Raw genomic sequence first — 27,359 nt, 5'->3', positions numbered from 1 at the left:
CCTCACCCCCAAAGACCAATTTTCCGAATTTAAAATAAAAGGCAACAGGAAATGCGCACGAGATTGCCGCATTTAAATCACCAAAAGTCACTTCGTGCTTTATTAAACGGTTAGAGCAGAACCGAAAAGGCCTAATAGGGAACATGAATTTTTTTAATCCCTTTAAGATGGTCTTAAATCCAACGCCATCTGCAAACAGGCCTTATCCATTTAGGGAGCTATCGTGCAAGCTTTAAAAACGTGAATTTAAGTTCACGACCAAGGCCTCCGAGCTCAGGCCTTGTAAGGGGAATATGCCATGCAGCCTGCAGTATGGCAGTGCTCCCACCATCCCCTCAGGGCCCCTGGCTGCAGGCTGCACCACTGCTCCATCACACTGCATCAGGCCCAGCTCAGCCCTGTGACAGCATGGGAACCCCATGGCCACAGCAGGCTGCTCCCTGCCCTTCTCCTTTTGCTCACTTCCAGCCTTTAGGTCACCAACACTGTGGTTAAGCGATAGCCCTGCCTAATTCAGGCAGCATCCAGACTCAGGAGCGCTCGCTACCAGCCTCACAGCATGAGTAGCAACAAGAAGCCAGCACCTGACATTGCACAGGCTGCGACTGCTCCCCAGGTGGAAGGCACCTGTGCAGAAAGGGTTTCTGCTCCATCAGCATCCAGTGGTTTTTAATCGTCCACCTCCTGCCAAAGCTGGACAGAATCTCATCATTATCAGCCCCGTGCATCAGAGCACCTTGGGACTCGCCGAAAGCCCCTGCAGACAGGGGAAACACTACACTGGTGCAAAACCCCTGCAGCGGCTTCTGCTACACGGATTTTCCCCTTTCAAGCAGAAGCTGCAAAAAGCCAAACATGGGGAACACCCCAGGAGCAGCTGAGAGCCAGAGCTGATGGCCACACTGCCTGCAGTGAGCTGCCTTCCTCCAGGGCTCTACCAGCAAGGAGCTCCACATGCGGCCTCCTAGGAAAAAATTGCTAATGTAACTCCCATCATATTGTCTAAGAGTGAGGTGATTAATCTGTTCAATCGAAGGAGCCAAACACCATAAATGTTTGAATGCATCTTTTATTTAGATTTTCGTAAGATGCCCCTTGATGTTAATTAAACTCTTCCAAATCTTCTTACATGGCAAGGACACCCATGCAGTGCCAGGGCTTTTTTGCCACAGAATACAAGGACATGGTGCCAGCATCAGATTCTCCCAAAGCCAGCAACTTTCAGCCCTGCTGCCGGCCCAGCAGGCTTACATGAGCTGCCTAACACTGCCTCCAGACTTGCTGGCTCCAGACTTCTGAGAGCTCGTTAAGGACATCTCCTCCTTCTTTCAATACCAGCCAGAAGGGACATCAAGTACAGCCTGACCCCTATCCACTGCCACAACTCACCCAGTGAGGGTACAAAGTCATGACATCACTTAAAAACACAGGTAACAGTATTTGCTCCCACGTCTCATTACATTTTCCAGCCTAACCCCAAGCCCTTTTGTTTCTCGCAGCGGTGCCACTGGATTTATTGCTATAGACAAGTTCAGTAGATACCTCCCATAATAATTAGCCAGAGCCGAGTGGAATCTCAGTCGTGGGATGCTCTCATGCACAGTTGCTTTGAATGCTGCTTCAGTTCAGCGTGCCAAAAGCTTTGAAGCTTCCACAATCAATCAAGTGACCCAAGTCAGTCACTCATGACTAGGAAAAGGCACATTTCTCCTTTCTCACCATCGATGCCAAGTGTTTGAGACAGCCCCTTCCTTTCCACCACTGCCATCATCCCACTCTACCAGTCTCCCAAGCAGCAAATCCAGAGCTCTCAAAGCACCAGCTCTGCCTCTGCTTTCCCCCTTTGCTTTTTTGACCTTTCAGGATGCTGCAGCGCTGCTACTCCCTTCTATGCCCATTTGCTAAGGCCAACTAAAGCAAAGTCAGCTGCAGGGACAGGCTGCCATCAGTCAGGAAGACGAGGCAGCAGCTCTATTTATATACTTAATTCATATTAAGGAGCACAGGCCGCCACTACAAAGAAGGGCAAGTTTTGGTAACTGACATGCTCAGAGGCAGGAAAGTACTGTTGTGATAAATCCAAAGTAAAAAATATATATATACCTATCACTAAGAGTCATCCTGAGTATTTATTTCTACAGCTCCAGTGCAGGAACTTCAACTCTGTGATTCCCAAAGAAAACACAGGCAGATTACTGATGGGATTAAGAGCAGTGCCTGAAGAAGTGATGCAGGCAACTAGATTCTCCACAGGCAAAGCCCCAAGACTGATCCCATCAGGTCACATCACGGTGATGCTGAACCTTAGAGATCCAGGACAGGGGATCTCCTGGACTTCCTAAACAGAGGCTCAACTTTTATTTAAAAGCAGATGCTCTTAGGGAATGGTCCAGCTAATTGCCAATCTAACCATCCTCAAGCAGGCACCCCGTGCTCCTCAGCACAAACCTCTGCAAACTAATGACATACAGATGCAAACCAGAAAGTTCGCCGGAACAACTATTTCTCATTTCTATTCCCAGACAAGGCTAGGCAGCTAGGATACATTAACTACAAAGCACCAAATGCAGCTGCTGAGCCATTCAAAACACCCTTACAGCAGGTTCACTTTTCACCACTCTCATTATAAGCAGGAATTCCCACCCTCACCGAGCTTCACTCGAGGATGCCGTGCTCCCCAGCTCCTGACTGAATCCTGCTCCATGCCCTGATGCACCCACCCTGGCCTTGCACCCCTCCAGCCCCCTCCAAAGACCACAGCACAGGGACAGCCAGGCTGGCCCCGCTCAGAGCCGCAGCCAGCACGGCTCCTCCGCTCCGCCACCTCATCCCACACCTCCACCGCTCTGAAAGGAGCGATTATCTGCCCAGAACGCGCCTGGATGAGTGTCCGTTCCCGGCACTCCAAATAGGAGCTAATTAACTGGTTGTCAGCTGAACGTTGCTAAATCGAGAACGCAAAATAAAATTAAAGACTGGACGTTACAATGTGTAGAAAGACCTGAAGAGATTATTGTTCATTTAAGAATGTCTCCCTCTGTATTTTTAAACATTTAGAAGTTGCAGTCCAAATAATTGCTTGTCAAGACATTATTTGGGAGAATAACTGTAGCTACTAAGCAAGCTGTGTAATTAGGTTATTAAAAATGTAACATAATTTCAAAGGCTTTTAGAGAGCAGACCTCTACCTAACACACAATCATCACAGCTTTACCTTCTTCCCCTCCCTGGGTTTCCATCTCAAGTCAAGAGGCCTCACAAAGCCAGTTCTGATGGTACACGTGGCTTTGCTGGACAAGGAACCATCACTCTGTGCTGCTGGGAAGGTAGATGTAACACTTCTGCTTTGACTCAGAAAAGCACGTTCAGTAATGCAAAAAGAGAAAAGAAAAAAAAAAAATCCATCAAAGCCAAAAGCCACTGACAAAAACTCAGCTCTCCAAGTCCAGAGTTCCCTTCTGCCTCACACAGCCCAGGACAAGGGCTGCCCCATCTTTCTGACTAACCCTGAGCACCAAGGGGACCCAGTGACTCCGGGGAGGGAATGTAATCAGTGCCCCAAAGCTTTGCAGGGCAGAGCTATCTCTGGGGCGGGGAAAGAATTCTCACTTGAAGGTGTTCTGCAAAAGAGACAGCAGTTATGCATTTCCATTTCTGCTGATAAACAACGCACTCATAGGACAGGTAAAATAAAGTACATAGCCTGGGAAACTGGGGAGATAATATGCCCAGAGGGCAAAGACTTCGCTTCTGGTGCTTGCAAATGGAGCGCCACAAAAACAAAACAACTGAATTTTGAAGCAAGGAGGAAAACAAAAGAGCAAGAATCACAATAGCTGAGTCTCATGAAGAGCTTCATCCTGGCTACAGAAAGATAACGACGCTAACCATTTTTCTACTAGATGGCAGTGTGGTGTCACGCTATATAAAAGGAATTCTAGAAAGAAATCGCACTCTATTTCAAGCAGATCTGTGCTCAGACTTGACTTCAGACAGCATGATGTATACCAGCACCCTCATTGTGAGGGGACCTGCCGTTAATCTGCCAGCACAATAGGACCGACACTCTTAGCTCCTCATTTCCCAGCGAAGCAACGGGAAGGGACACCCAAACCCCAACCGCAGTGCTGCACAGCGCTCAGCCGTGGACGGGCTGCATGTTGTGACCATCGCAGTGTTGTGGAACGAGCTTTGGGAATGCAGGGGCACCTCCGGCCGGGCAGCCGGCTGCACTCCGGTCCGATTGGCAACTTCTATGGAAAGTGCAGGGGTAAAGAGAACAGCGCTGTTAAAATCCTAAACGCAAACCTAAAATAAACAGGTTTAGGGCTGGAGGGCAGCACAAATATTTACAGCTAACACTCAGACGCAAAACAACCTCCGCTTTGCCAGCATTCGCGTAACCTAAACTTCAGCCCTTCCCAGCAGCACTCATCCGAGGGGCACAGGGAACTGCAGCACGGCCAGGGGATGCGCCAGAGCCCCGGGGCAGCCCGAGGAGCCCCACGGCAACCCGGGCCCGACCCACACTCGCCGTCGGCAGCTCGCTAAGCTCCTTCTAATTGCGGCAGCCTGCGGGTTATTATCATTTAAACGCTCAGAGCACAGCGCGGGGGAACGGCTTTGTTCGCCCCGAGCCCGCTCCCATCCGCCGCAGCTCTCACCTGGAGGGCCGGAGCCGCACCTCCTTCTTGCTGTCCACCACCGAGGGCACGCAGTTGGTCAGCTCGGTCCAGTCGGCGTGCAGCCCGCAGCTCCAGCCGGTGGAGAAGCGCGAGAAGAGCCACGTCTCCCGCTTGCCGGGCCGGTGGCAGGTGCACTTCTTCTGCCCGGCGCGGCACTCGCACGGCTGCTCCAGCTGGATGTTGCGGACCAAGTGGCGGCCGAAGGTGGTGCCGCCCGTCTTCTGGATGTGCAGGAAGACGATCAGGTCGTCCCCTTTGATGTTGAAGTCCACCCTCCGCAGCAAATCGCCGGCGGAGAAATTGAAACGAGGCACGAAGCGGGCCGGCGTCTCGTCCTCCGCCCGGTACGGGTCGGCGGCCGCGGCGGGGCTGAGGGCGCGGAGCCGCAGCAGCTGGCACTCGGTGCCGGGGCAGACGTACTGCAGCACGATCACCGCGAAGAGGAAGAGCATCACCAGCGCCAGCAGCACCTTGTGCGACCGGTCCTCCATCGTCGCCGGGAGCGCCGCGCATCGCCGCCGACCGCCCTCGCCGCTCACAGCCGCCGCGACCGCCGCCGGGGGCCGCCCCGGCCGCGCTCCGCCGCCATCGCCCCTCCGCCGCCGCCGCCGGCCCTTCCCGGCAGCCCCCGCGCCGCCGCCCGCCCCCCCTCAGCTCCGGCTCGGCACGGCCCCGCCCCGCGCTCCGCCCCGCCGCGGGCCCGGCGCCGCCGAAGCGGGAGTGCCGCGCTGTTCCACGTGCGCGCCGCCGCGCCGCGGTTGTTACGATCCCGGAGTGAACGGTCCGCAGCCGGCCCGCACCCCTCGGCTCGTCCCGCGCGGTCAGCCCGCACGTACGGGCCTGAACCTACGGATCGCCTTCCCGTCCGTCCCGCAGCCCTCCCCGTGCCCGTGTGCTGTGCTCACCCCCAGCTCAGCTCCCGCTGCGCTTTTTTCCCCACCCGACCCTCAGGTTTTGGTGCCGGGCTCATCGCGGTGCTCCACACGCGGAGTGGATTCCTTGTGTTCAGGTGGCAAACACACACCGTCTCTGTCGGCGTATTTTGAAACCCCTCTGCGCCGTATGAGCTCTAAATACAGCAGTCACAAGGACTCCCTGGGCTCAGCACCGATCCAGCGCTTCGTGTATTCATGCCATGCCAATGATGCTCAGCCCTCGGCTCCTGGCATGTGTGCTGCTTTCCTCTGCTCACCCGATCAGTTAAGAGCTGGATTTTCCAATGCTCACAGCAGCCAGCAAAGAAAATGATTCAAAACCACCCTCCCAGACCGTTATTCATCATAAAAAGAACAAAAAAATCCCAAGCAGCCTCCATTCTGCTCCTCCCATGGGGCAACCACAGGTTACCTGAAGTCCTTTCACCAAAGACGTGGGGTGTTTGGAGAGGATGTCCTCATGGTTTCTATCCCTGAGCAGCCTATCCTGCCCTTCCTGCTTTTTTTCCTGATGCCTCAACTATTTGAAAACATTTACACTCACAGTAATAGGCAATTTCATCACAAAGATTCCAGGCATGAGAACTACTGAGTTAATTTGCTTGTGTTTACATCTGTCTCTCCAAAATGAATGGATTGCAGCATTTAATGAAAACGCTGTGTTCTGAAATTCAAGCTTTAAAATTATAAAGACGTTTTCGTGCTTTATATCCATCACTTCCACACAATCGTTTGTATTAAAAAAAATGTATTTGCCTTCAGCTTTATTTATTTTACACTATGAAATAACAAAGACGTGTGCTGGGTTAAAACTGATCCCGAATGCTAAGACATGAGAATTAAAAGGAGGGAATAATGATGGCCTAATGTCTACACTAAATTAATATATACTATAAAAGATATGATGCATACTGGGTTGGTGTTCCCAGCAGAGCCATTATTCTGGAATGAGCTAAACAAACAATGATCATCCTTTCAGCGATGAGTGATGGCCTCCAGCCTGCTGCCTTCTCACCCGCTGTATGCAAACGATGCTCCCAGCTTTCATCGGGGGCCACTAGCAAAATGAAGACTGCCTCAAATGAAATGAAGGTCTGCTGGTTCCCTATGGGAGCAGGGCTCCTGGTCAGCAGGCACAAGGCGAGGAGCTGCTGGAATAAAAGGAGCTAAAGTGACAAAACGGACATGAAAGCAGGATCGAGCTGAGCTGGTGCAGGAACTCCTCTTGGGCTGACCCCCGTTCACCTGCAAACCTTTCTGAAAGCAGTGGTTTGTGTGTAAAGGCACCAGGTATTTGCCCAGAGATGGATCAATGCAAAGCCTCGTGCCTCAAGCACAAAATTGATCTTTGCAGCTGTGGGAAACTCTTGTTAGCTCTTTGTGCGGTACAGATTATCACACCCCTGTCTCTCTCATAAAGACCTTCACAGCATCTGAATTTCACCACTGTGTTTGGCTGACAAATGGTGACTGCTTTGAAAAGACACGGCAGCCCCAAAGTAAGCAGGCTGTCAGTGTGCAAACTGAGCTTTGCTGGGCATTAACACCTCTGCCTCATAGGGAGGATGATGGTTTCTTGTCAGCAGGAGCTGCAAGCCCCATGGGCAGGGACACAGCAACTGCTGGGAACCACAGCAGCCAAGGTAGGGTTATTCTGAAATCAGAGGAGAAACCATATTTGTACAACGGCACAATTAGAAGAACCTGGTTAAATGAATCATAAGCAAGCCCTTTGCTTTGCTAAATCCCCTTGTAAGATGATGATTCTTATTGAGTATCTGTGCAGGAAGGTGGAGAAGAAAAATGGAATGACTATAGAAGAGCCTCCTATGTTACAAAAACAGCATATTTCTTAAAACAATCATCATAACTGTCACCAGCCTAGCTTCTGCAACTTGCTTTTATGGTATGATTGCTTTTATGGTATGATTTCTCTTGGCTGGAGACAGCCAATGGTTAAACGCATTTGTGGTGAGGGCATTCAAAACCACTCTTTCCCCAGCACATCCTCAAAACGATGGAGCTCATGCTCCAGCTTTGCCCTCCACTGCCCAGCAGGACCCCTCCTGCTCCCACAGGCTTTGTACAAGCCCAGTGCTTTGATAGTCTTTCTTCTCTGTCCACTCTGGGTGAAATTGGATCCTGGAGTCAAGACATGTCAGCCAGGTCAGCCAGGCAACGTGAACACACCACCTTGTTGCTGGAGGAAACAAGGCTTAAGAAAAGCACTGAGCAGAAAGACCTTCTGCAGCCAGGGCACTACATGGGAAGAGGAGAACTGCTGGGAGCAAGGAAACATCCAGCAAAGGGCTGGGGAAATGGGATCGTGGGACAGGAGCTTCCCCGGTGCCTCACAGCATAAGGCCCTTATCTGGAAAAAGGGTATGCAAATGAGCAGAGGCATGGAGCAGCAGGGTGATGAGTAAAACTAATTAGAAAATGAAGCTTGATTATTCATGGACTTGACATATCAGAGAGCAGCTAATCAAATGAATAATACAAGTTTGCATATTCTTTGTAACATGGGCATCAAAGCCCTCAAAGGCTCACTTCTAGTCGCTATGGCATCACCACTGCTCATTCCTAACACCAAGCACACTTGACGAGAGTGTAATGTCTCTCTCTGGATCATGCAATGCTTCGAGGAGAGCCTGGAGTGTGCAAAAGCTCCTCTTTCTTCCAGCTATTGAACTCACCTAGCAGTTACCCCTCCCTGTAGATCTTCACAAATACAAACATTGCTCAAAGCTCTATGGAGCATGGGGAACTGGGCAACCATTGAAGGCTGGAACCAAAGAGCAGGAAACTGGACAACCTTTAAAGGCTGGAGTTAACAACCTGGAAATGGAAAGGACCTATCTGAGATTGGAGGATAATCCTTGATGGTTTCATTCCACTGCTGACTATTAAATAAGCTTTGCAGAAATCACGTGTGGGGTGATGGGCTCAGTGGGAGATTTGTGTATAGTATCTGCTGGGTTCAGGAGGCTTTCAGAAGTGCCTCCTTCTGTACACATGGCCTCAGATGCCATCCATCCAGGATGCTCTTTGCAATGAACCTTGGATTTCCACCATCCATTGGAGCTGGCCAAAAGGCAGGCTAGTTTTCAACTTATGAGCTGTGAGCAGAATTCCCATTTCACACATAGATCTGTGAAAGGTTTTAGAGGATCCTAGGAGGGGCTGGACATACACCAAGCTAGTGGGCAACAGTCAGTATCATTCATTCACTCTCTATCTCATCACCACCGATTCTTATCCCAGCATGAAATTGGCCGGGAAACTGCTGAAACATCAAGTTCCCTTTTGATGAGGACAGCCTGGGACAAGTCCAGGGAACAGGATCCATGGGGATGAAAGGACTCTTTCAAGTATGCCACTGAATCAGTGGGAAAAGTGAGAAGTTGGGACGGCCGTACTGCTGCCACTGTTTGCTTGTCTGAATAATTACAGTGATGGGTATATTAGCTCCATCTGGCATTGGAGCCAAAGAGCAACCAGGCCTTGAAAGAGATTATGGGCGAGGTGTGCAAAGTATGAAGCACCTTCTTTGGAGGGACTTACCAGCAGATTAGCTGGCATTAGAAAGGGGGTGAGCACAGAAGCCATATGGCCTGAAACACATTTTGTGCCTAGTCCTGAGATCAAGTTGGGGCCAGTCTGCAACTGCAGCCTGGCAAAGCACTCATCCTCCCAAATCCCCCCACCTCTTTTTACTTTCTTGAACACCAACTTGCATACATCAGCCTCATGGCTCTGATCTCTTTCAGAACAAAACCTGCAGCATTCTCCCTATTAAGGTAGCTAAAAGCCTAACTCAGGTAATGCAAAGTGGGTTTCAGAAGCAGTTTCACACCTTAGGGAAGACTATAAAACAATATTTGTTGCATCTTTCTAAAGCCGAGAGGGAAATCATTTTGTGTTGCTCTGAAAGGAGCAATGGGAAAAGTCACAATATTACCTAATGTTATTACAATAGATAGTCCTGTATGGAGTAAATACAGAGGGATTTGGTCCAAAGGGACTCAGAAATCCGAGCAGCCTATGAAATCTGCCCTCCATAGTGAAGGATAGAGCAATTAATTTCATTGACTTTGAAAAGGATGTAGGTAAAATGGTATCGCCCTTTTGCCTGGACGCTCTTCGCTCCAAGAGTAGTTAATAATCACTTAACTTGGAGTCATTCTGCATACAGATTGCACCTTAGATGCAGTATTTGCTTCTTAAAACTGACGCTGAATTCAGGAACCACAGAATTGGGGAATTAACCCTGTGTGAGAGGGGAATCACATGGAGGAACAACAAAATCACAGGAAGAAGTCTTAAATTTCCACGGATGGTTTCCTGTGGTTACCTCATTTGCAAAACGAAGTGAAGAATAAATGAATGTGAAGTCAAAAGAACCCTGAGCATAATCAAATAAGGAAAGGAAGCTCTGAGGCTGGCTTCCTATGCCGAGCCTCCGAGCAGCAGCTGATGGATCTGCGGGGAGCGATCTCACAGCCCAGCGAAACAAAGAGCTGCTCTTGTTTCACAGTGAGATTCTGCAACAGCAGATTTACCAGAGACAGCGGATGAATAATTCACCCTTTACATAGATGTGGCGATAAATTTTCAGTCCTTTATTTTCAAATCTAGTCTTGTAAAAGAGCATCCAGCAAATGTTCCCCTCCAAATGAAAAAAAAAAAAAGCAAGAGGGATAAAGCAAGATTTCCACTTTCCTGATGTGTGAAAGACTTCTCAGAGAAGAAAATGAAAAAGAAGAAAGAAAAAGGTCATCTTTCTCTGTATCTTCCTCCTCTGCCATCGCAAATCCATGAGGAAATGCAATATGTATGTTATATTGCAGTGAAACTTCTGGATTTAGGCAAGAATCAACATACAACTCAGCAGACAAACCTCAGCTGGGCCACGTGCAAATGAAGGACATGGAGCACGGCAGCCTGGTTGCTTCCTGAGAATGCCTCGTATTCAGTGTTAACACACTTTGCAGTAGCTAAAAGGAAGAAAACAGGAAGCACAAATCCTTACCTCCTGATCCCAAATTGGAGCCACTGGGGCCAGATGGCCTGGGGCCACGTTTTGCCCTGCTCTGCATTTGCATTCCCAGAAGCACAGCTGCTCTTTGAATCCCAGCTCTGACTGCCAGTCCTGCATGTGCAGTGCTGCCACTTCTCCAAATTAAAACAGGAGCAGCTAGTTTCATCTGCTGCTGGAATCCAGCTGCAGAAATTCCTTGCAGTGCTTGTCTTCTCTTCCCAGCTGACCCAGAAGCATGGCAGGGTGCTAACACATCCCATGTGGGTCTGTCTTACAGGACAGCAGGGTTTGGAAGTTGCTGGTGGTGCTCATGCATGGTCAAGCATTTGCCTTTTGCTTTGTAAAATCCAACCTAAGAAGGCTTTTAAATTATAGGAGCTAACAGAAAACCTCTTTTATTTTGTCTTGAACCTTTGTTAACTGCTGATTGATCAAATTGGGAAATAATTGGGCAAAGAAGAATGGTAATGCTTTTGTTCCTGCTCAGCCACGGGTGGCATGGTCTGCTGGTGCTGTGCACACACTATGCATTGTGCTGTGTTTGCACTAGATTACAGTAAGCAAAATTGCCTGTGCAAGGAAATGGTAAAACAGCTATTATTTTATTGCACTGCACTGATTCTATTCCTTCTGCCTACCTTCCTCTATTAAAGATAAGCAATAGCATGGTACTGTTACAAGCGGCGTATGACAGCACCTCTCAGCATCAACATTCAGCACATCTCCTACAAGGAAATGCATCCTCCATCTTCACACAACTTTTACAGACCTGCCTGGGTCCCAGACTATATTCTTATATAGCAGTGGTAAATTCTTGCAGTTGGTTGTGCCTGAAAATACTCAGGAACAAATTGATACATTTCTGTCTGCTCTCCCAGCCTGCCTGCTTGATGCCTGTTGGTATTTGCAGTACGCTGATCCTGGGCAGCTTCAGACTCAGGGTCTCAGCTCCTACCCAGCACAAACCTCTTGGCCAAGAAATGCTGCCCCCAGCTCTTGGATCAGTGCTGTGGTGTACCACGAGCTGAGGAGTTCCAGAACTCCCTCAGGTTCTGAATTTTCAAGAGCTGCGAGTCTGACCCTGGATAAAATCATCTGCCAAAGACCTGGGACTGCCAATTGGAGGCTGTGACTCTGGGCAGAACACTATCTACCAAAAGAAAAGAAAGAAAAACACACACAAACTTATCAGAAATATTATTTTCTTTCATGCAGAGAATCAAACTTTAAATGATTCCATCTGTCACTTTCATCTGCACCCTGTTCCATTGGCTGGATTTTGCTCATTAAGATAAATTTCAAGCCGACAGATCATTTTTACCTTCAGGGCTTTGCTGAAATGTGTGGGACTTCTTCCCCTCCTCCATTTCTGACAGTGATGACAGAGGAGAAAGGGTATTTCTCCTATGCTGCTTTGCCGTTGTGTGCAACAGCTTTGACCTTCCAGAAGAGAAAACAGTACATTCGGATTCCTCCGCCTTTCTCCCATGGGACAGAAGCTGGCCAAGCCTCTCCAATAAAAGTTTCCCATTCAACCTTGCATCGTAAAACCTTTTGTTCTTTATGACTCTCCTCCTCAAAGCTTCCCCAGCAAGCCTCCAGCCCTTTAAGGACTCATGCTGAAGAGCTTCTGTGTTGTGCAAATGGTTCAAATGTCTTTGTTTCTTCCCTGAAAAGGCATAAAAGAGATTTGCTGGATTCCTTACCTCACAGCCAAACACAACTACACGCCGTGCACTTTGCATGTTACAGCTCCCCATGCCATCAGCCCCAGTGACTTATTTTACTGTAAATGTAATTAAGCATTGGAATGGTTTCGGGAGGAATGGGATCAATCATCCATCACTTAGAGTCTTTAAATCAAGGCTGGGTGTTTGCAGCGGGGTCCTGCTCCGTGCTCAGGCACACAGAGGCTCTCATAGTGCATTTTCCTGACTGTATATAATCACACGGTCATGGTCAGGCTTGGTATTGAGGAATTAGGGGATGGGCGGGATGGCCTTTGTCAAGCAGGATGTAGGATTAGTTGGACTTAATGGCCTGTTTTGGCCTTTAAATCTATGAATAGAGCAAAGGAAAGAGAAAAACAACCGAAAAAAAAAAAAACAAAAAAACAAAAAACCACAACAGAACAAAAGTGCCTGTTATAACCAGCACGTTTCTCCCTTCTGAAAGCAGAACTGGAGGGACTGCAGGCAGCTGGTGTTAGAAAGGAGTGCTGGAGAAGACCAAGGACACTGCAGTGCCCAGGCACTCGCATGCAGAGCTCCTCACTCCCATGCAGTTGCTGCAGCCAACCTGGCCACTCAAACCCAATGGGATCTTCTGAGCTCTCATGGCAAACACTGGGCGTGAGGATGTGCTCAAAGCCCAACCCATTTTCACTTTCTTTCCCCTTCCCCTTGATATCACTTGTGTGTTTCAAAGGAGCTGTAAGTCTAATGCTTTTTCTGTTCCTAAATTAAGCTAATTAAAATTTTAATCCGGTAGACATTATCTTATAGCATAATTAGAAGAGCTTATATTTCAGTGGTTTGGTTGGTACCAATCCTTTTTACTTTAAATCATGTTTCATTAATTGAACAGAGCTTAGATAGGTGCTTATAAGGTAATAAGCTAACTATCTGTTCTTAGCAAAATTCTCCATTTTCCCCAGCGATGTTCCCTCCTCCATTTCCCCTCTCTGACCCCACATGCTTTACACTGGAATCGTTCACCCTCAATGCTGATGACATCCCGTGCTCATGTGGGCATTTGGGGGACTGTGGGCACCAGCAAAGCAAACACTAACGGTCCTCTTTGGCAAATGGCAAACACAAATTCTGCCCACTGACTGGATGATAATATCTGCTTAACCATGGGTTATTGCATAATTAATTACTCTCAGAGCTTTATTAAGTCCTTAAGAATCTTTCTATAGACTAGGCTGGTATTACTCTGCCATACATTTTAAAGAGATTACTGTTAATTAATTTAACTTGTCTGCGTACCTAAAACTCAACTAAACCCTCTATTGTGCCATCTGCTGTCATTTCAGACATGCAGGATTTCCGAACTCCCATTGAAATATAAACAGATTAATGCTCTCTACTCAGATACAAAATGTCCAAAAAAGACACTTTCCAGCACCTCCTGCTATGCACTGCGTGGTGCCTGGGTGCCCACAGCACTGGGATCGCCCTTCCCGTGAGTTATCCATCCCACCAAGAGAGAATTTCCCTCTGGGACTATCGACCCAGAGCTTTCCAAAAGCACTAAATTCCCTGAAAGTGTGAAATAAAACATTAAGCCACAATTTATCTACTCCTGGGGCTAAGGCGCCCAAACCAGTGAACATAAATCGCTCAGAACATTTATGATCTTCTGACAGATTTCTCTCCTGAAGTAGGAGCCTGACACACGTAAATCCTGACAAACACTCCTCCAGAGCAGAGCTGGGCAGTGGCAGAACTGACACACGGAGGTGGGCTGCACGGCTTCCTATTGCACACACTGTGGGGCACGAGGGTTGTTTGCTGAATGCGAAGTGCAGCTCCCTCCCCTTCATTCTGTGTGCCTCCATCCCCAGACATGGCCTCCAAATCAACTCAGCGCCCAAGACCAGTGCAACCCGTGGGCTGAGGGCTCCTGGGACTACCAAAAACCAAACAGTAAGTAATGATGTTCATAACAAGCCAGACCTTCCAGCCGGCCAGGAGAAGATTTTGTCAGAAAACAATTTCAAGTGAGAGAAAAAAAAAAAAAAAGAAAAGAAAAAGAAAAAAAAGCAAGAATAACTGACTGACCCAAGCATAAGAATTCTTGGTTTTCTGCTAAAACACAAACAAAAACTCACAAGAGTTTCTGAAGGCTCTGTTTGTTCATTTCTCAGGTAGAAGCCGCTTCTGAAAAGAGGAATATTTTTAGCGTAAGGTTGTAACTAAGGTTAAAAAAAGAACTGTTTCCACCCAGCTCTCTTTCATAAACTCATTTAGGATGAGCAATGTGACAGCAGCTGGCTCCCACCACGCACATTTCCGGCAGCATCCTCTCCCAGCACCAACCTCCCACACAGGGATGCTTGGCTGCAAGGAGCACACAGCAGGCACACAGCCCTCTCTGGGGAGCCAGACCCACCTGCTGGCAGAGCCATAGTGTCTGCAGGGACCCTGAGCTCACCCCCCATCTGGAGCTGTAAGGCATGGCATGACCAGAGCAAGCTTGCAGCATGGCTGGAAGTTGGGCAAGACCAAGGAGCTGCTTGCCACCTAAGCTCAGATGCTCACCTGCTTGTTCAGATCTTGTTTCAAAACCAACACAAAATTGCTCCACAGCTCCAAGCAGAGTCCATTTCCTAACCAATAACTCATTTCCAGAGCAGTCAGTAGCTCTGCGCAGCAGCCCTGTTTCACCTGCACACCGCTTTGGCTCAGGATGCGCTCCCTGCATTGTAACCTCTCCAACAGCAGCATTTTCCAGACTGGCAGCTAAGTGGGTGCTTAGGCAGACATTCATGGAGACAGAAAGCTAAATCTGCTTTGCATTATGCTTGCTCCAAGAGGGGCTGGATGGAGAGCAGCAGCTTGCAGCTAGGCAATGGGTATGAGCCAGCACCTCATCCAGACAGTTCGTTTGCACTTCCCAACAAATGCTGTTTACTTGCATCAAGCGTACCACGAGGCTTATGGCAGGGAATGGTCCCATCTGACACAATCTCCACCTGTCTGCCGAGGTGAGGTGCATCCCTCAGTGAGGTGCTGATGGATCAGTCCAAACACCCTTGCCAGCCAAAACGTGGGTGAGGCAGGCATAAAAGAGACATGCTCGGTTCTGATGGAGCCTATTCACTGAGCTTGGGTAGGCATTAAAGCAGCTGCAGTGGCTGTAGCTCAACAGATGCTACACAGTGGCATCCCACTATGTCCTAAAGCATTCACAGCCTCCAGCCTGAGTCAAGCCCTCCCTTCCCACTTGACTGCTTGGTTTACACAGCAAAACAGCTCTCCCAAATATTCTTGCATCACACCCAAGGAGCTTGCTGTTGGGCCCCAGATTTCACAATTTCACTGTGATTTGTAATCAGTGCATCAGGAACGGGTGATTAAAATATCTGTCATGAAGAACAATGCAAAATAAACACAGAAATTGTATTATTGTGGGTCATTTAGTTCTAAGTGCAACAGCCTCAGCTTTTTTTTTTTGCCACTTAAGCGATATGCAGCATGAAACAGCACAAATAAATAAAGATGTAGAGAACATTAGATACACTTTGTAAGAGCAAATTGCACACGTTCACATTTCATTCTAGTTAGATCAAAATTAGACGGTTTTCCTCCATTATCTCAGTGGATACGCTAAAAACCAGTGATTTATGAAAGAAACCGGTGTGAATGCCACTATAATTGATTAACCTAAGAGACTGGTGACCTACTTGTAGGTATACAAATATGATTATAATTGTGCAGTAAGTAGTTGAATGTTCCGCAGGACTTCTTTATAATGTGACTGTAATGCATAAAAGCAAGAGGGAAACAAAAGGTTTCCATTTGAGAATAGGTGCTGAGAGCTTTCTGCCCCTCTCAAGGTGGATAGTGGCAGAACCAAGCCCTCCTGACCAGCAGTTCATCCTGTCAATAGGTTGTCACAACAGCTGGGGACAATTTCCAGGTGCTCACAGCCTGAAGACCCCTGCGCTGGAAACCCTGGAGATGATACAGGAGGCAGGAGTTGTTAGGGTGGGATTGAGTTAATTAGCACTGTGTCTGATGAGGGCCATAACAGCATAATAAAAGAAATGAATAAAAGCAGGCTGAACTGACATCAGCAGATGGATGGGTGCTTGCTGCTGGGTCAGGGCTGGAGCAGCACGTGCAGGGCGATGCATTGCTCACAGTGAAGGAGATGGGTGGGGAAAGGGTGTTGGAGGGGACCCTGCAGGATCTGTGTGACATATGGAGGGCAGAAAGAGGAGAAGCATTACAGGACACTCATAATTAAGCTCTACCACAAGTCCACAGATGAGTCCCAGAGAAGAATTTGCACCCCACTTCCCTAGGAGTTACCTCTGACTCAGGCACACAGGTGACAGGACGAAGATGGCTGCTCTTAAGTTCTGCATTCATCCATCCAGACGCTGAGAACCACCCAGGGGTGACTGACTGGCTCTGCTTTTGTATTCTTTTCCATATTCAGTTGTCTGGAAGAAGGATATGTTGGCCACAGCAATGCTGCATTTGAGAGAGGCACTGGCTTCCTGAGTGAATAGTTCAGGAGATTGTTGTAGTCAGCCTGAAGACACTGACAGCTCTGTCATCGTGCCTCAGGCCAATAAGGAAAGTGTAAGGAAGAAATAGAAAACCACAAGTTAAATCTGTACTTTACAGCAATCAGGCTCTGCCTCTTCACTTTTGACCTCAAATTCCAACTTCCACATAAATGAATTGGTGAAGAATAAACACTGTTTAAGTTGCAGTATTTTGAAGCAGAGAGATGACTCCTAGCTCAGCCAGCTATCCTGGCCATCCAACATAACATGCATTAAAGTGACAGAGGATGACAAAGCAGAGTAGCACATAGTATCTTTAGCCCATGTGCAGTCCTGCATCCACATCTGCTATGGGAAATTGAAGCTGTGCTCTACATCCAGTCCTGTGCAGCACCTATCTACCAAAATCAGCTGGGGACATAGTGGCTATTTACTAAGCTGGTGGAATAGTACCTGTAATTGTCCTTAACAGGGAAAGGCCAGCACACCAAGCCCACTTCTCTTCACCTTCTTCATTTCAGACCCCTGCTACTTCCAGTTACAGCTCTGCAAACACAAGCCTAGAGACCAGCCTACTAATATGAACTGTGGGGCCAAATGAATCTCTATGGGGAGCACCTGTGCCCCCCTCATTCCCTCAACAGACAGCAGCTGTTCCTCCTTCCAGAATGTTGCTTTAAGTAAAGATCCTGCAATGCAATAATCCCAGCTTCAAGCCTATTGCAGAAATTAAAAATGACTTGCTTCTGGTTGGATGCAAAGCTTACTAATTACCTACCAGCATTCGAGTGGCAAGTTTGCCACATGAATAATTGTGTATCCACAAAAGTGTTTCACTGGAAGGGTTATTAGCAGGAAAACAGGAATTCAGTTGGAAGGCATTAATAAACCTTGAAGACAACAGCTATTATGGTGATTGATCCTCAATCCAAGTGTACACAGCTCCTGCAGGATGGAGGAGCAGGGGATGCTGTGCAGGAGGGGTGTTCTGAGAGCAGGGAGGAAAGGCAGGGCTGTTGCAGATCAAGGGTAAAAATCGGTACTGTTGCATCCAGAAGGGTTAAGAAAGAAAAACACACTTCCAAGGCAAACTCAAAATTAGATCACTTTAGCAGTCTGCAGAACTCAAATCCCAGTCCCAACCCTCAGGTTTCCCCCAAGTCTCTGCCTGTTTCAGGTGGGGGCTCAAAGAGCTCACTGCCCCCTACCAGGATCACCATTGGATTGGGTGCAGCCCATGATCTAAACAGAGATGCTCACACCACAGCATTCCAGTGCATGCCAAGATGCAGGGTGTTGAGCTCATTGCAATATTTTTCCTTCTGAACGGAAACAAAAACAAACTCTTGCCAGTTTATTATTTCAGCTAATTATATGAACCAACAGTATTTCATCCAAGCCATTTCAGAAAAATAATTGGAGAACGTTCACAAAATCCAAGCAACCATTTTTCTCCTGCCAACGTGGCAGATGCAAACATAAAGAGTAACATGTCCATACATCTCCAATCTCAACTTCTTATGAAACAAAATAAAAGCAATCTGGTTGTGAACTGATCCAAAGCAAATACAATATTTCAGAACACTCGCATTCAGTAGGTGGGGCTGATTTATATGCAATCTAAGGACCAGTGTGCAAATGTGAGGGGAAGACTATGTCCCCTTCACACTTTCTGAATTCACAGGCATTGTTTTTGATCTCCATGCAAGTGAGGAGCCCTTGGCTTGCACAGTAATATCTTTTGAGGGAAGAACACTTGACAGATTTCTATGGCACTCCCAAAAAGAGCTGTTTTATAAGCCTGAGGTTCCCTTTGCCATAGATAACACTTTGACGTTTATTGTGTGATCTCTAAGATCACACACAGTGGTCTTCCAAACAGGAGCTGCTGAACGCATCCCCTGCCTGACTTCCCTTTGCAAGTGCTATTTCTATTCCCATTTGACAGATGGAAAGAGAAGGAAGGAGAGGATGGCATCTTCCTAAGGCAGCTCCAGGCACAATCTGGACATTAGACAGCAGCCGCCACAGCCCAGGGCAGGAGGACACCTGTTGCAAACACCATTTTATGCTCGAAGACCTCATTTGTGTTGGAGTTTTCTGCCACTCCTTTTCCAAGGAGGTGTTGCTCCAGCTGTTGTCCCTTTCTCGTGCTGAGTTTTCATGATTAGTTTCCAAGATTCAGCAGCTTTTCGATAGGCAGAAGAACACCTTGGGTTCGTGGCACTGCAGTCTGACTCAGAGTTAATGGCCAAAGTAAATCAGAAACGAAGGGGAACCTAACAAAAACTGGAAATTGTATGCACTGGAAGTGAAATAAGAGAAAGAGGAAAGGGAAAGAAACACCAAAAGGATAACTGTCATTTTCAGAAAGGAAGCCATTGGTGGATTTCCAAAACCAGTCCCAGTTCTGTTTTCTCTGCCAAACCTTGGTCTATCATTTTGCCATGAGTATTGCACCCAGTTCCTCAGGGACTCTGAATGCAGTCCTCCAAGCTACCACCAGGCTGGGCTGGCTCTGACAGATACCTCCCAAGAGTGAGGGAGGCCAGCAGCAAACATGAGCTCATAAATTTCATGCCCAACAGTTGCATTTGGCTGTGTCTGCACACCGGGAGCGTGAGGAGTGCACTGGGGGGCTGCATCCCAGAGCACACATTTCATAAGCCAGGCAAACCAGTTGCTCCGTGAATTAGTGGCAAATCTTATGGCAATGCCAATAAGCAGAGACACTAATTAATACCCTCTCGTAATTCAATTCATTTAGGGCTCGGCTTGCTAACCAAAGCTCTTCTTCTCCTGCATCTGGCTGCTGCAGACCTTTGAGGAGGGCTGCACGCTTCCTGGCTGCTCCTTGGGAGCTGATTTACTGCTGCTGTGTCGGGATTCGCACAACATTCAGGGCCTTTTCTGCAATGAAATATGCTCAGCATGGAGGTCAGGCAAACTGTGCTACGCTGCATTCATAAGCATTCTTCAATTAGCACTGCAGACCATCAGCAGTCTCACAGTTCAAATAGTGGGAGTCTGGGGGTTGTTTGGGGTTGAGCAGGGGTTCAGCTGGGACCAGGCCCTCCATTTATTTCCCAAATGCTCACTCTTCTGCCATTTTTATTTAGCATGATTAGTACTCCCTTAGTGCAGACTCTCCCTGGCCTTGCTCTGGGATGTGCTGTACTCCCCACCACAGCGTGGCCATGGCTTGGATTTGCAAAGGCACTTTGTTTCTCACGGGATTCATATTATCAGTGCAAAATATCTCCTTCCTTTTCATGGCACAATGGCTCGCTCTGATCCAGATGAAAATGTGGATGTTTCCATAATTGCACACTGACCTGTGCTGAACAAGCCTGCTCAAATGCTATTTCAGTTCTGCATGGCCAGACTTTATCAGATTTATTCTATCTGGAGGAAGTCACATCACAAATAAATAACTTCCACCGTACATTGGCGTATTTTAAAAGCAAATTATTTGGCAGGTATTCTCCCTTTCTTCTCCTCCTTATTCACCCAGTTTATAGCACCATTAACAAGCACGCCCTGAGCTGGAAGAGCAGCCTTCCCAATGACAACCTCAGTGCTCTTGCACTTTGTGAAGTTTTATTTTGAGTTTCCTCTTCCTCTTGCCCCCCAGAGTCTTCATATGCTGCAACATTTTGTGAGTTGCCGCTGCCAGCCCAGGATCTCCATGCTTGGTGCTTGTTCCTTGTGCACTGCTGACCTGTCCCCTCCTCGCGCCATGCTCCTGCCACCTGTCCTTGTCCCCCGTGATCCCCTGTAGCAAATCCATCCAGCCCCGGGCCTGGCCGTGCATTAAGGACCATGTATAATCCCAGCCAGGTCAGCAATTTGTTTTTCCATCTCCAGTGACACCAAATTTGCACACCACTGCCACCAACTCTTCACTCAAGGTTGCTCCTTCCATTGCCCCTGGTCCCTTTCCTCTGCAACTTTGACGAATGACAGAACTCCTCAGCCATTTTCCTCCAAGAGAATTAAAGTTTTAATGATCAACCTTTATAAATTACAACAGTGATGCTCTAAATAATAAATAGTTTCTGGCCAGGTCTAGCCCTCTGAGCTATTATTCTCCAGCATGATATGCTGAGCCCCTATCTGCATATATTTTCCATACTGTATTCAAGTCCTCTTATGTCATTGAGATAAGCAGTCAGGAGATATGTGTTTTCCAAAATGATGTCCTCGTTCATCATTTCTTCCTCACTGCTCAGCCTGATTACATTTAATTCAAGAAGAAAGAAGCCTCGCCTGGGCCCACTGAGCATATAAGGTTAAAAAAGCAATGCAAATGAAGCAACGGCTTCCTGGAGAAGTGGCTACAGAACACAAAATAACAGCATGTCTTATCAGCACCGGGGCTGTGTACTCTCCTCCTCATTTCAGAGAAAACTCAGAGCACGAATGACCCATTCATCAAGATCAGCAGGTACAGTTCTGCTTTAAACACATATGCTCAGCAGCAGCCACCCTCCCGATTAATAGGAAAAGAGCTCTGAGCCTTAATTTCATCTGATATTAATGCAAAGCTTAATTACAAATACAGATAGGGGAGTAAAAGCTTCCTAAATCCTTAGCCCTTCACAGCCACACTTTGCTTAGGGAGAAATATCTTTTGTACCTACAAGTTCTTCTCTGTCACAGTATTTGGCCACTCCATAATACAGCAAGGAGGGGTAATGCCAACAGATGCCAAGGCACAACGCAGCAGTGAATGGTGGAGTGGTGGAGGAATCCTAGTGACGCTGCACACACAACTGTGCCCAGGATGCAGCCTCCAGCATGGCCACTGCTTGTCCCCATGCTGCACAGTGGCAAAGATGATGCTGTCGGGAAGGCTTCATGGCCTCAGCTTGGCTTGGACATCCACATTTGATGCCGTTGGAAATCAGCATTGCGGATGCTGTTGGCTGCACGGCTCTGCAATGCCCCCCCCAAGCCCTCTGCCTCGCCGAGCTGCTGCAGAGCCAGGCTGGCACCCATGGGGTTACGGAAGGAATTTCCCACTAGGAAAGGCAGCTCAAATGTTTGCTCTCATCAGACTTCAAAGAAACGCCAAAGGAGCCAGGGAAATGAAACACATACCAAGCCAGCCAAATGGGCAAACAAACACAGGAGAAAACGCTAGAAAAAATGAACTCGGACCAAAACTCCGGATTTAAAATGGGAATTGAAAAGGTCTTAAAGAGCTGGGCAGCTTCCCAGCACATCCGGAGGGCAGCGGATCTGCAGCTCCAGGAAAGTCGGAGAGCAAGCCCAGGACTGAGCGGTGTCCTTGGCGTGTCCACAGCCTGAAGGAACTGAGCCCATGGGCACATTAAAAGTGTATTTTCTTACTGAAGAAAGTGCCTGCGTTTCACAGGAAGTGCCTATTTTAGGATGAAGGCAGCAGCAGTTATCATCTGTGTAACTGAGTTTGCATTAAATGTGATTAGAGGCAGTTTTTTAGCACTGGGACCATTTTTGCCATGTGTGTATCTGAAAAGCCTACCCAAGATGTTCTGAGTTTCCTAAAGCCCACCCAGAACCCAGCCAGCAAACAGGTTGTCAGCTGTGTTCCCAGCTGTGTGGCATTCTGCTCACAGTCCCCATGAATGCTTTTGAAACACAGCCTCAAAGGGATTGGGATGCCGAATTCCCATTGTGGCAGCTTTGAAGACTAACTCATCCTAGTTTGGTTCCTCTCCAGCGTGGTTCAAACTCAGGCTGTTCTTAGGGTTTACTACGATCAGAGAACTACTGGTTATATACAAGTACAAGAAGAAAACATGCAGAAGATTGGAAAAAAATCACACTCCTCCACCTGGAGCAGGTGAGCATGTTATTTGGCCAGATTGCATGCCTATAAAAACTCAAAACACCACAAAAATAAACACCATAAAAATAAACACTCATATAATAAGCAGTCCCATATAATAGCAGTCATGGGCTGAATGAAAAGCCAAGATGTGGAGCTGGGAGAGAAGCAGCCCATGACCTGTCTCTGCTGGAACCCACCTGGGCGAAGCAACCCTGGGTTCAGTCTGCCCTCACCGAAGCACCAGCAATCTCTGCCCTGCACAGGGAGCCAGGACACCAAGGAAGGGAAGGCATAATGTCCATTTGAAGCTACAAATGCAGGCAAAATGTAATTATAATCACCCAAACTGGACTTCTGCCAGGACATCAGGGCTAATGGTCTTGCTCTTGCAAGAAGTGCCAATGGGATTTTTCTAATGATCACAAGTGGTCAGGACCTCAGTTTCACATCTCATTTGGAAGATAATGAAGAAATCTCCCATTTATTTTGGGTCCTAAGGGAGGTAAGAACAAATCGACCATGTCAAAGGGCGTGAGGACTTAGAAATGGGGATGCTTTTACTGGAGGTGTGACTGAGAGCTCTGACAGCCGGGAGAGATGGCAGAGAGACAAGAAGGAGCAAGGAGGAAGCGTGTGTGATTTCATACAGCTCCTGCTGGTGCCTCCACTTTTTCTGAATGTGCCGTGACTCCGGTGACATTGCTGAAAGGAAGGTGAATCTTTTTTTCATATGAGTTATTCCCGCTGTAAAATGTATTTGGAGGGAATGAGTTTATAAAGCTATCTCTGAGATAATTGGCAAGGATACTCCACTCTCCTGTGAAGGTTGTGAGTGGGTTACAGGAGGGTCTTCAGTTTAAACGTGGAGCAATGAGAAATTAATAGATCTTACAGTGTCAGTCCCAAGGCAGAGGATCGTGATAAACTGGAAATGGGCAGAGAGGCTCTCTTCAACTTATGGGGGAGGGCAGAGAGATGTATCAGACCCCTGGGAGCTACGCAAATTCAAACTGACACCTCTGCAGAAGACAAGGGTGGTGGTTACCAATAGAAGGTCAGTGCAATTGGAGAGGCAGCAGACGTAGCCTTACCCTCTGAGGAGGACAAGCAGGGGTCCCAGAGGCTCCGTGTGCTCCTGGGCTGGAGCAGGGAGCTCTGCCCTGGGAAGATACGCTCTGACAAGCACTGGCTTTCAAAGAGAAAGCTGCCTTACACATAGAGGGTGATTTCACTGTTTTCAGCAATAATTGTTTCTGTATCTACAGAATTTGCAAGGCCTATATTGCCCCCTTTTTTTTCTGCCAGGAGCATAAGAAAAAGTGATCACGCTTTAGATAACAGTAGGGAAAGGCTTGGACAAGAGGAAGAATTGGCAAGGCCTCCTCTGGAAGGTCATCATGTGGACACTGCATAGATGGAGTTGCCCAAGTGGAGAAAGAACTGGCTGTGATATTGATGAGAATGAGTTGTTAAAAGAAAGCACTTTGGGCTGCAAAGTATACACTGCCATTGAGATCAATATTGGAATCGGTTTAATTAATTTGTATGGTCAATAACCTGGCAGGGGGAAGGCACACGCCAGCTATGCAATCTGTTCACAGTACAAAACAAGCACGGCAGAGCAGTCAACACACAAGGCGATGGCTCTGCCTTGGACCACAGAATCATAGAATCATTAAGGCTGGAAAAGACCTCCAAGATCCCCAAGTCCAACCCCAGCCCACCCCACCATGCCCCTCACCACATCCCTCAGTGCCACATGCCCATGGTTCTGGAACACCTCCAGGGATGGTGACTCCACCTCTCCTTGGGCAGCCCTGTGCCACTGCAGCACCACTCTTTCTGAAAATAATTTTTTTTGTAATATCCAACCTGATCCTCAGCTGGCATAATTTAAGGCCATTACCTCTCGTCTCCTGCAAACACTCACCCTGCAGTGAATGCCAGGACAGGAGAATATGGGGAACGTGCCATCATTAGTGCACACCAGCACTGCTCCCATTTCTGGTGTGAAGGAAAGGGGACAGCTTATGGGAAGGTGAGGACAGAAATATCAATCCTCGGGGAGTGAGGCTGAGAATTCCCTTGTGTTTTCTGATCTGCAAACCCTGTCAGGGTCTTTCGATTCTCTCGGAGCAGAGAAAGGAAGAGAGAGATGCTGAGATAATTACTATCCTGGCAAAGAACTTATTCTTATATCCAGAAGGAGAGTTACAGCCTCACAGCTGTCTTCAGGATGGAGTGAAAGCATTTTTTCCATGGTACATTGCAATGGCAATTAATTTACTCAGTAAATTTAAATTAACCTTTATTTTAAAGAGGGAAACAACTAGTTGTATGAGACATCTTCCAACGTGACATTTACTAAGGACAACGGGATAATCATTTGAAAAGCAATTAAAGGTACATTTTTCACGTTTCCCCTCTGGCAGCCCCCCGTGCTCAGTGTCTCTTCTTCCACAGCACATTTCGAATTGCTCATGGTCACTCAGAGCCCTGAGTGCCTGGGGTCAAACCTTGACAAAGGCTCTGTAAGAAGGGAAATGTCTTCTTCTGGATTGGTGATCATAGCATTGGACAATTCTCCTGCACAGGAGGCATGTGAAACTGCTCAGGTTATCTTCTCTACTGCACAAAACTAGGAAGCCATTTTAAAGAGCTCCAGTCTTCCAGCAGATGATGTTGAAATGTCAAATTCTGAGTTCCAGCACTCTCCTCCAGTCTTACAGAAGACATTTTTTTTCCTAGACAAACATTGCTGAAGTGTGTTCAAGAGGAAAAATGCCAAATGAGTGCTCAACAACATTCTATTCTACTAAATAATCCCTTTATCTTAATGGAAACAGTATTTGGACCATTTAAAATAATGCATTCTTACCTTTTTAATCAACAAAACCTTTATAATAATGCATGTGTAATTACTGCCAAGAACACGACAGTATCTCATTCTAAATTACAATAGAGGAGGCAGCAATGAGCTGAAAGGCACAGTTCATGGAAAAACTAACAGCTCGGTCTGGCTGGTGCTTTTCTTATGAAGCATTTAGTCAGGAGTTGGCATAAAACTGCCTGCAAGGGCACCAAGGCTGGTGCCAGCCAAGCAGTGGGAGGTGGAAGGGAATCAGACAGGTCACTGCATCAGCAACCACCAGCCCTGAGAGCTCTGTTTGTTTTGAAGCTCTCCTGCCTTCATGCCTTTGACATGTAGCACACAGAGCAGCAAGATAAAATACCTCCTGTCCCACCTATTGTTTTGTGGGATGACCTGTCAAAGCCTAATTAGATCATCCTGTGCATGGTTGTTCTGGAGAAGCTTTGTGATCCTTGAATGTCAAGCTGTCAAGGAGATAACCTAACCTTTGGAATAACAGTATGTTAAGAGCAGGAGCTATTTGTTACTGGCAATGCCGCCTACTTGTCTTTGGTGAGGAAGGGCAAACCGAAAATCCAAGACACAATAATTCCAGTACAAATGAGTGAAACAAACATGCAGCAAATGGGATCCAATAAAAAAAAGTCTGCAGAAATCAGCAGCATTGCAGAGAGCTTCAGGAGGCCTCGTGGAGCACCATGCCTCGCTCGGACCCGTCTGCTTTAATATTTGATCTTCTGTGCTGGCTTCAGCTGCTCCAGCATGATATCTTGAGGCTTCAGATCTCTAAAAACTGTGCTGCTGGATTCTAGATGAACAAGGAAAGTCTGGATAAGACTGCTTACCAGAGGGAATTAGCTTACAATATTACTTTAGGCAGAGAGACCTGTGGGAAAATGAAGTGTTCTATATAAATAACTCCTGCAAATGTGTAAGAGAGACCTGGGACAAGCTGATAAGAGAAAACAAATTGCATGCAAACAGATATTATAACAGACAAAAACACTCAGCTGTCACATTGACCGATGCAGTGACCAGAGAGGCACCAAGCACGATGAGATGCAAAGTGTGGGTGAACACACACTTACAGCAGCACTGATGCGGCCGCAGCCCCTGCCCAGTGGGCAGCCTGTGCCCCTCTGCCCACATGGTGGGATGCTGGGTTGTCAAACCAGGGGACCAGAGTGCAGCACTGAGCGCTGACTGCAGACATTTGGAGGGGAAGGGGATATGTGTGTCTGCATACTTTCTGACGTGCGGACAGCAGAACCCAGCAAACCCCCAGCAGCTGTGCACCAGTGCCAAACACGAAGGTAACGCAACTCCCTACTCCTACTGCCTGCTATACTTAGCCATATACCCAGGAAACGTACTGGTCTTTCAGCTGCAACCACAAGTGGGAAATCACACGCATTCAGTTTTCCACTGCTCCCTTACTGAGTTATTGCTTCCTGAGACAGCGTCGTCCTCCTCCACTAGCCTGACCTACATTCTTTCTTTCTAAATGCTCAGCCTTGCATCTGCATGTCTTGGAATGCATACTTGTCCACTTGCACTTGGCTTAGCTACTGCTCAGGTTGTCTGTCGGTGAGCAGCTTTTTCTTCACCCCGTTCCCAGTCTTGTAATCACTTGGAAATCTTATCGGTACATTCAAAATTTTTTCTTCCACACTGTAGATAAAAATATAACAAAAAGCTCAGAACAAAAGCTGATCCTTGGGAACAAAAATAAGATAAAGAGATTTCATTTTGGACAGAGGCCAC

The 27,359-nt window shown here is 47.5% G+C and overlaps 1 protein-coding gene and 1 long non-coding RNA gene across 4 annotated transcripts in view; both read right to left on the bottom strand.

Moving 5' to 3' along the window:
- Window positions 1–5,236, bottom strand: part of HS6ST2 (heparan sulfate 6-O-sulfotransferase 2) — a 102,180-nt gene extending 96,944 nt beyond the window's left edge. The window contains exon 1 of the mRNA XM_052672904.1: window positions 4,665–5,236. Within this exon, the coding sequence (XP_052528864.1) occupies window positions 4,665–5,176 (512 nt within the window). The 5' untranslated portion in view covers window positions 5,177–5,236. The remainder of the gene's footprint in view (window positions 1–4,664) is intronic.
- A 5,357-nt stretch (window positions 5,237–10,593) lies between these two features.
- LOC128075958 (uncharacterized) lies at window positions 10,594–17,469 on the bottom strand. Of its 3 annotated transcripts, XR_008204168.1 has the most exons (6): window positions 17,359–17,469; window positions 16,703–16,893; window positions 14,927–15,750; window positions 14,497–14,545; window positions 11,983–12,330; window positions 10,594–10,617 (listed from the first exon to the last, which is right to left on the bottom strand). It is a non-coding gene; the product is annotated as an uncharacterized LOC128075958 (long non-coding RNA). The 3 variants fall into 3 exon arrangements; XR_008204166.1 differs by lacking the exon at window positions 10,594–10,617 and having other exon boundaries at window positions 11,888–12,330; XR_008204167.1 differs by lacking the exon at window positions 10,594–10,617 and having other exon boundaries at window positions 11,888–12,330; window positions 16,703–16,836; window positions 17,359–17,450.
- Between the last annotated feature and the right edge of the window lie 9,890 nt (window positions 17,470–27,359).

The sequence above is a fragment of the Tympanuchus pallidicinctus genome, unplaced genomic scaffold, assembly GCF_026119805.1.
Source record: "Tympanuchus pallidicinctus isolate F22 unplaced genomic scaffold, pur_lepc_1.0 scaffold13, whole genome shotgun sequence".
Taxonomy (NCBI): domain Eukaryota; kingdom Metazoa; phylum Chordata; class Aves; order Galliformes; family Phasianidae; genus Tympanuchus; species Tympanuchus pallidicinctus.
The sequence above is the reverse complement of the archived record's forward strand: the minus strand, read 5'-3'. Positions and strand labels throughout refer to the sequence as shown.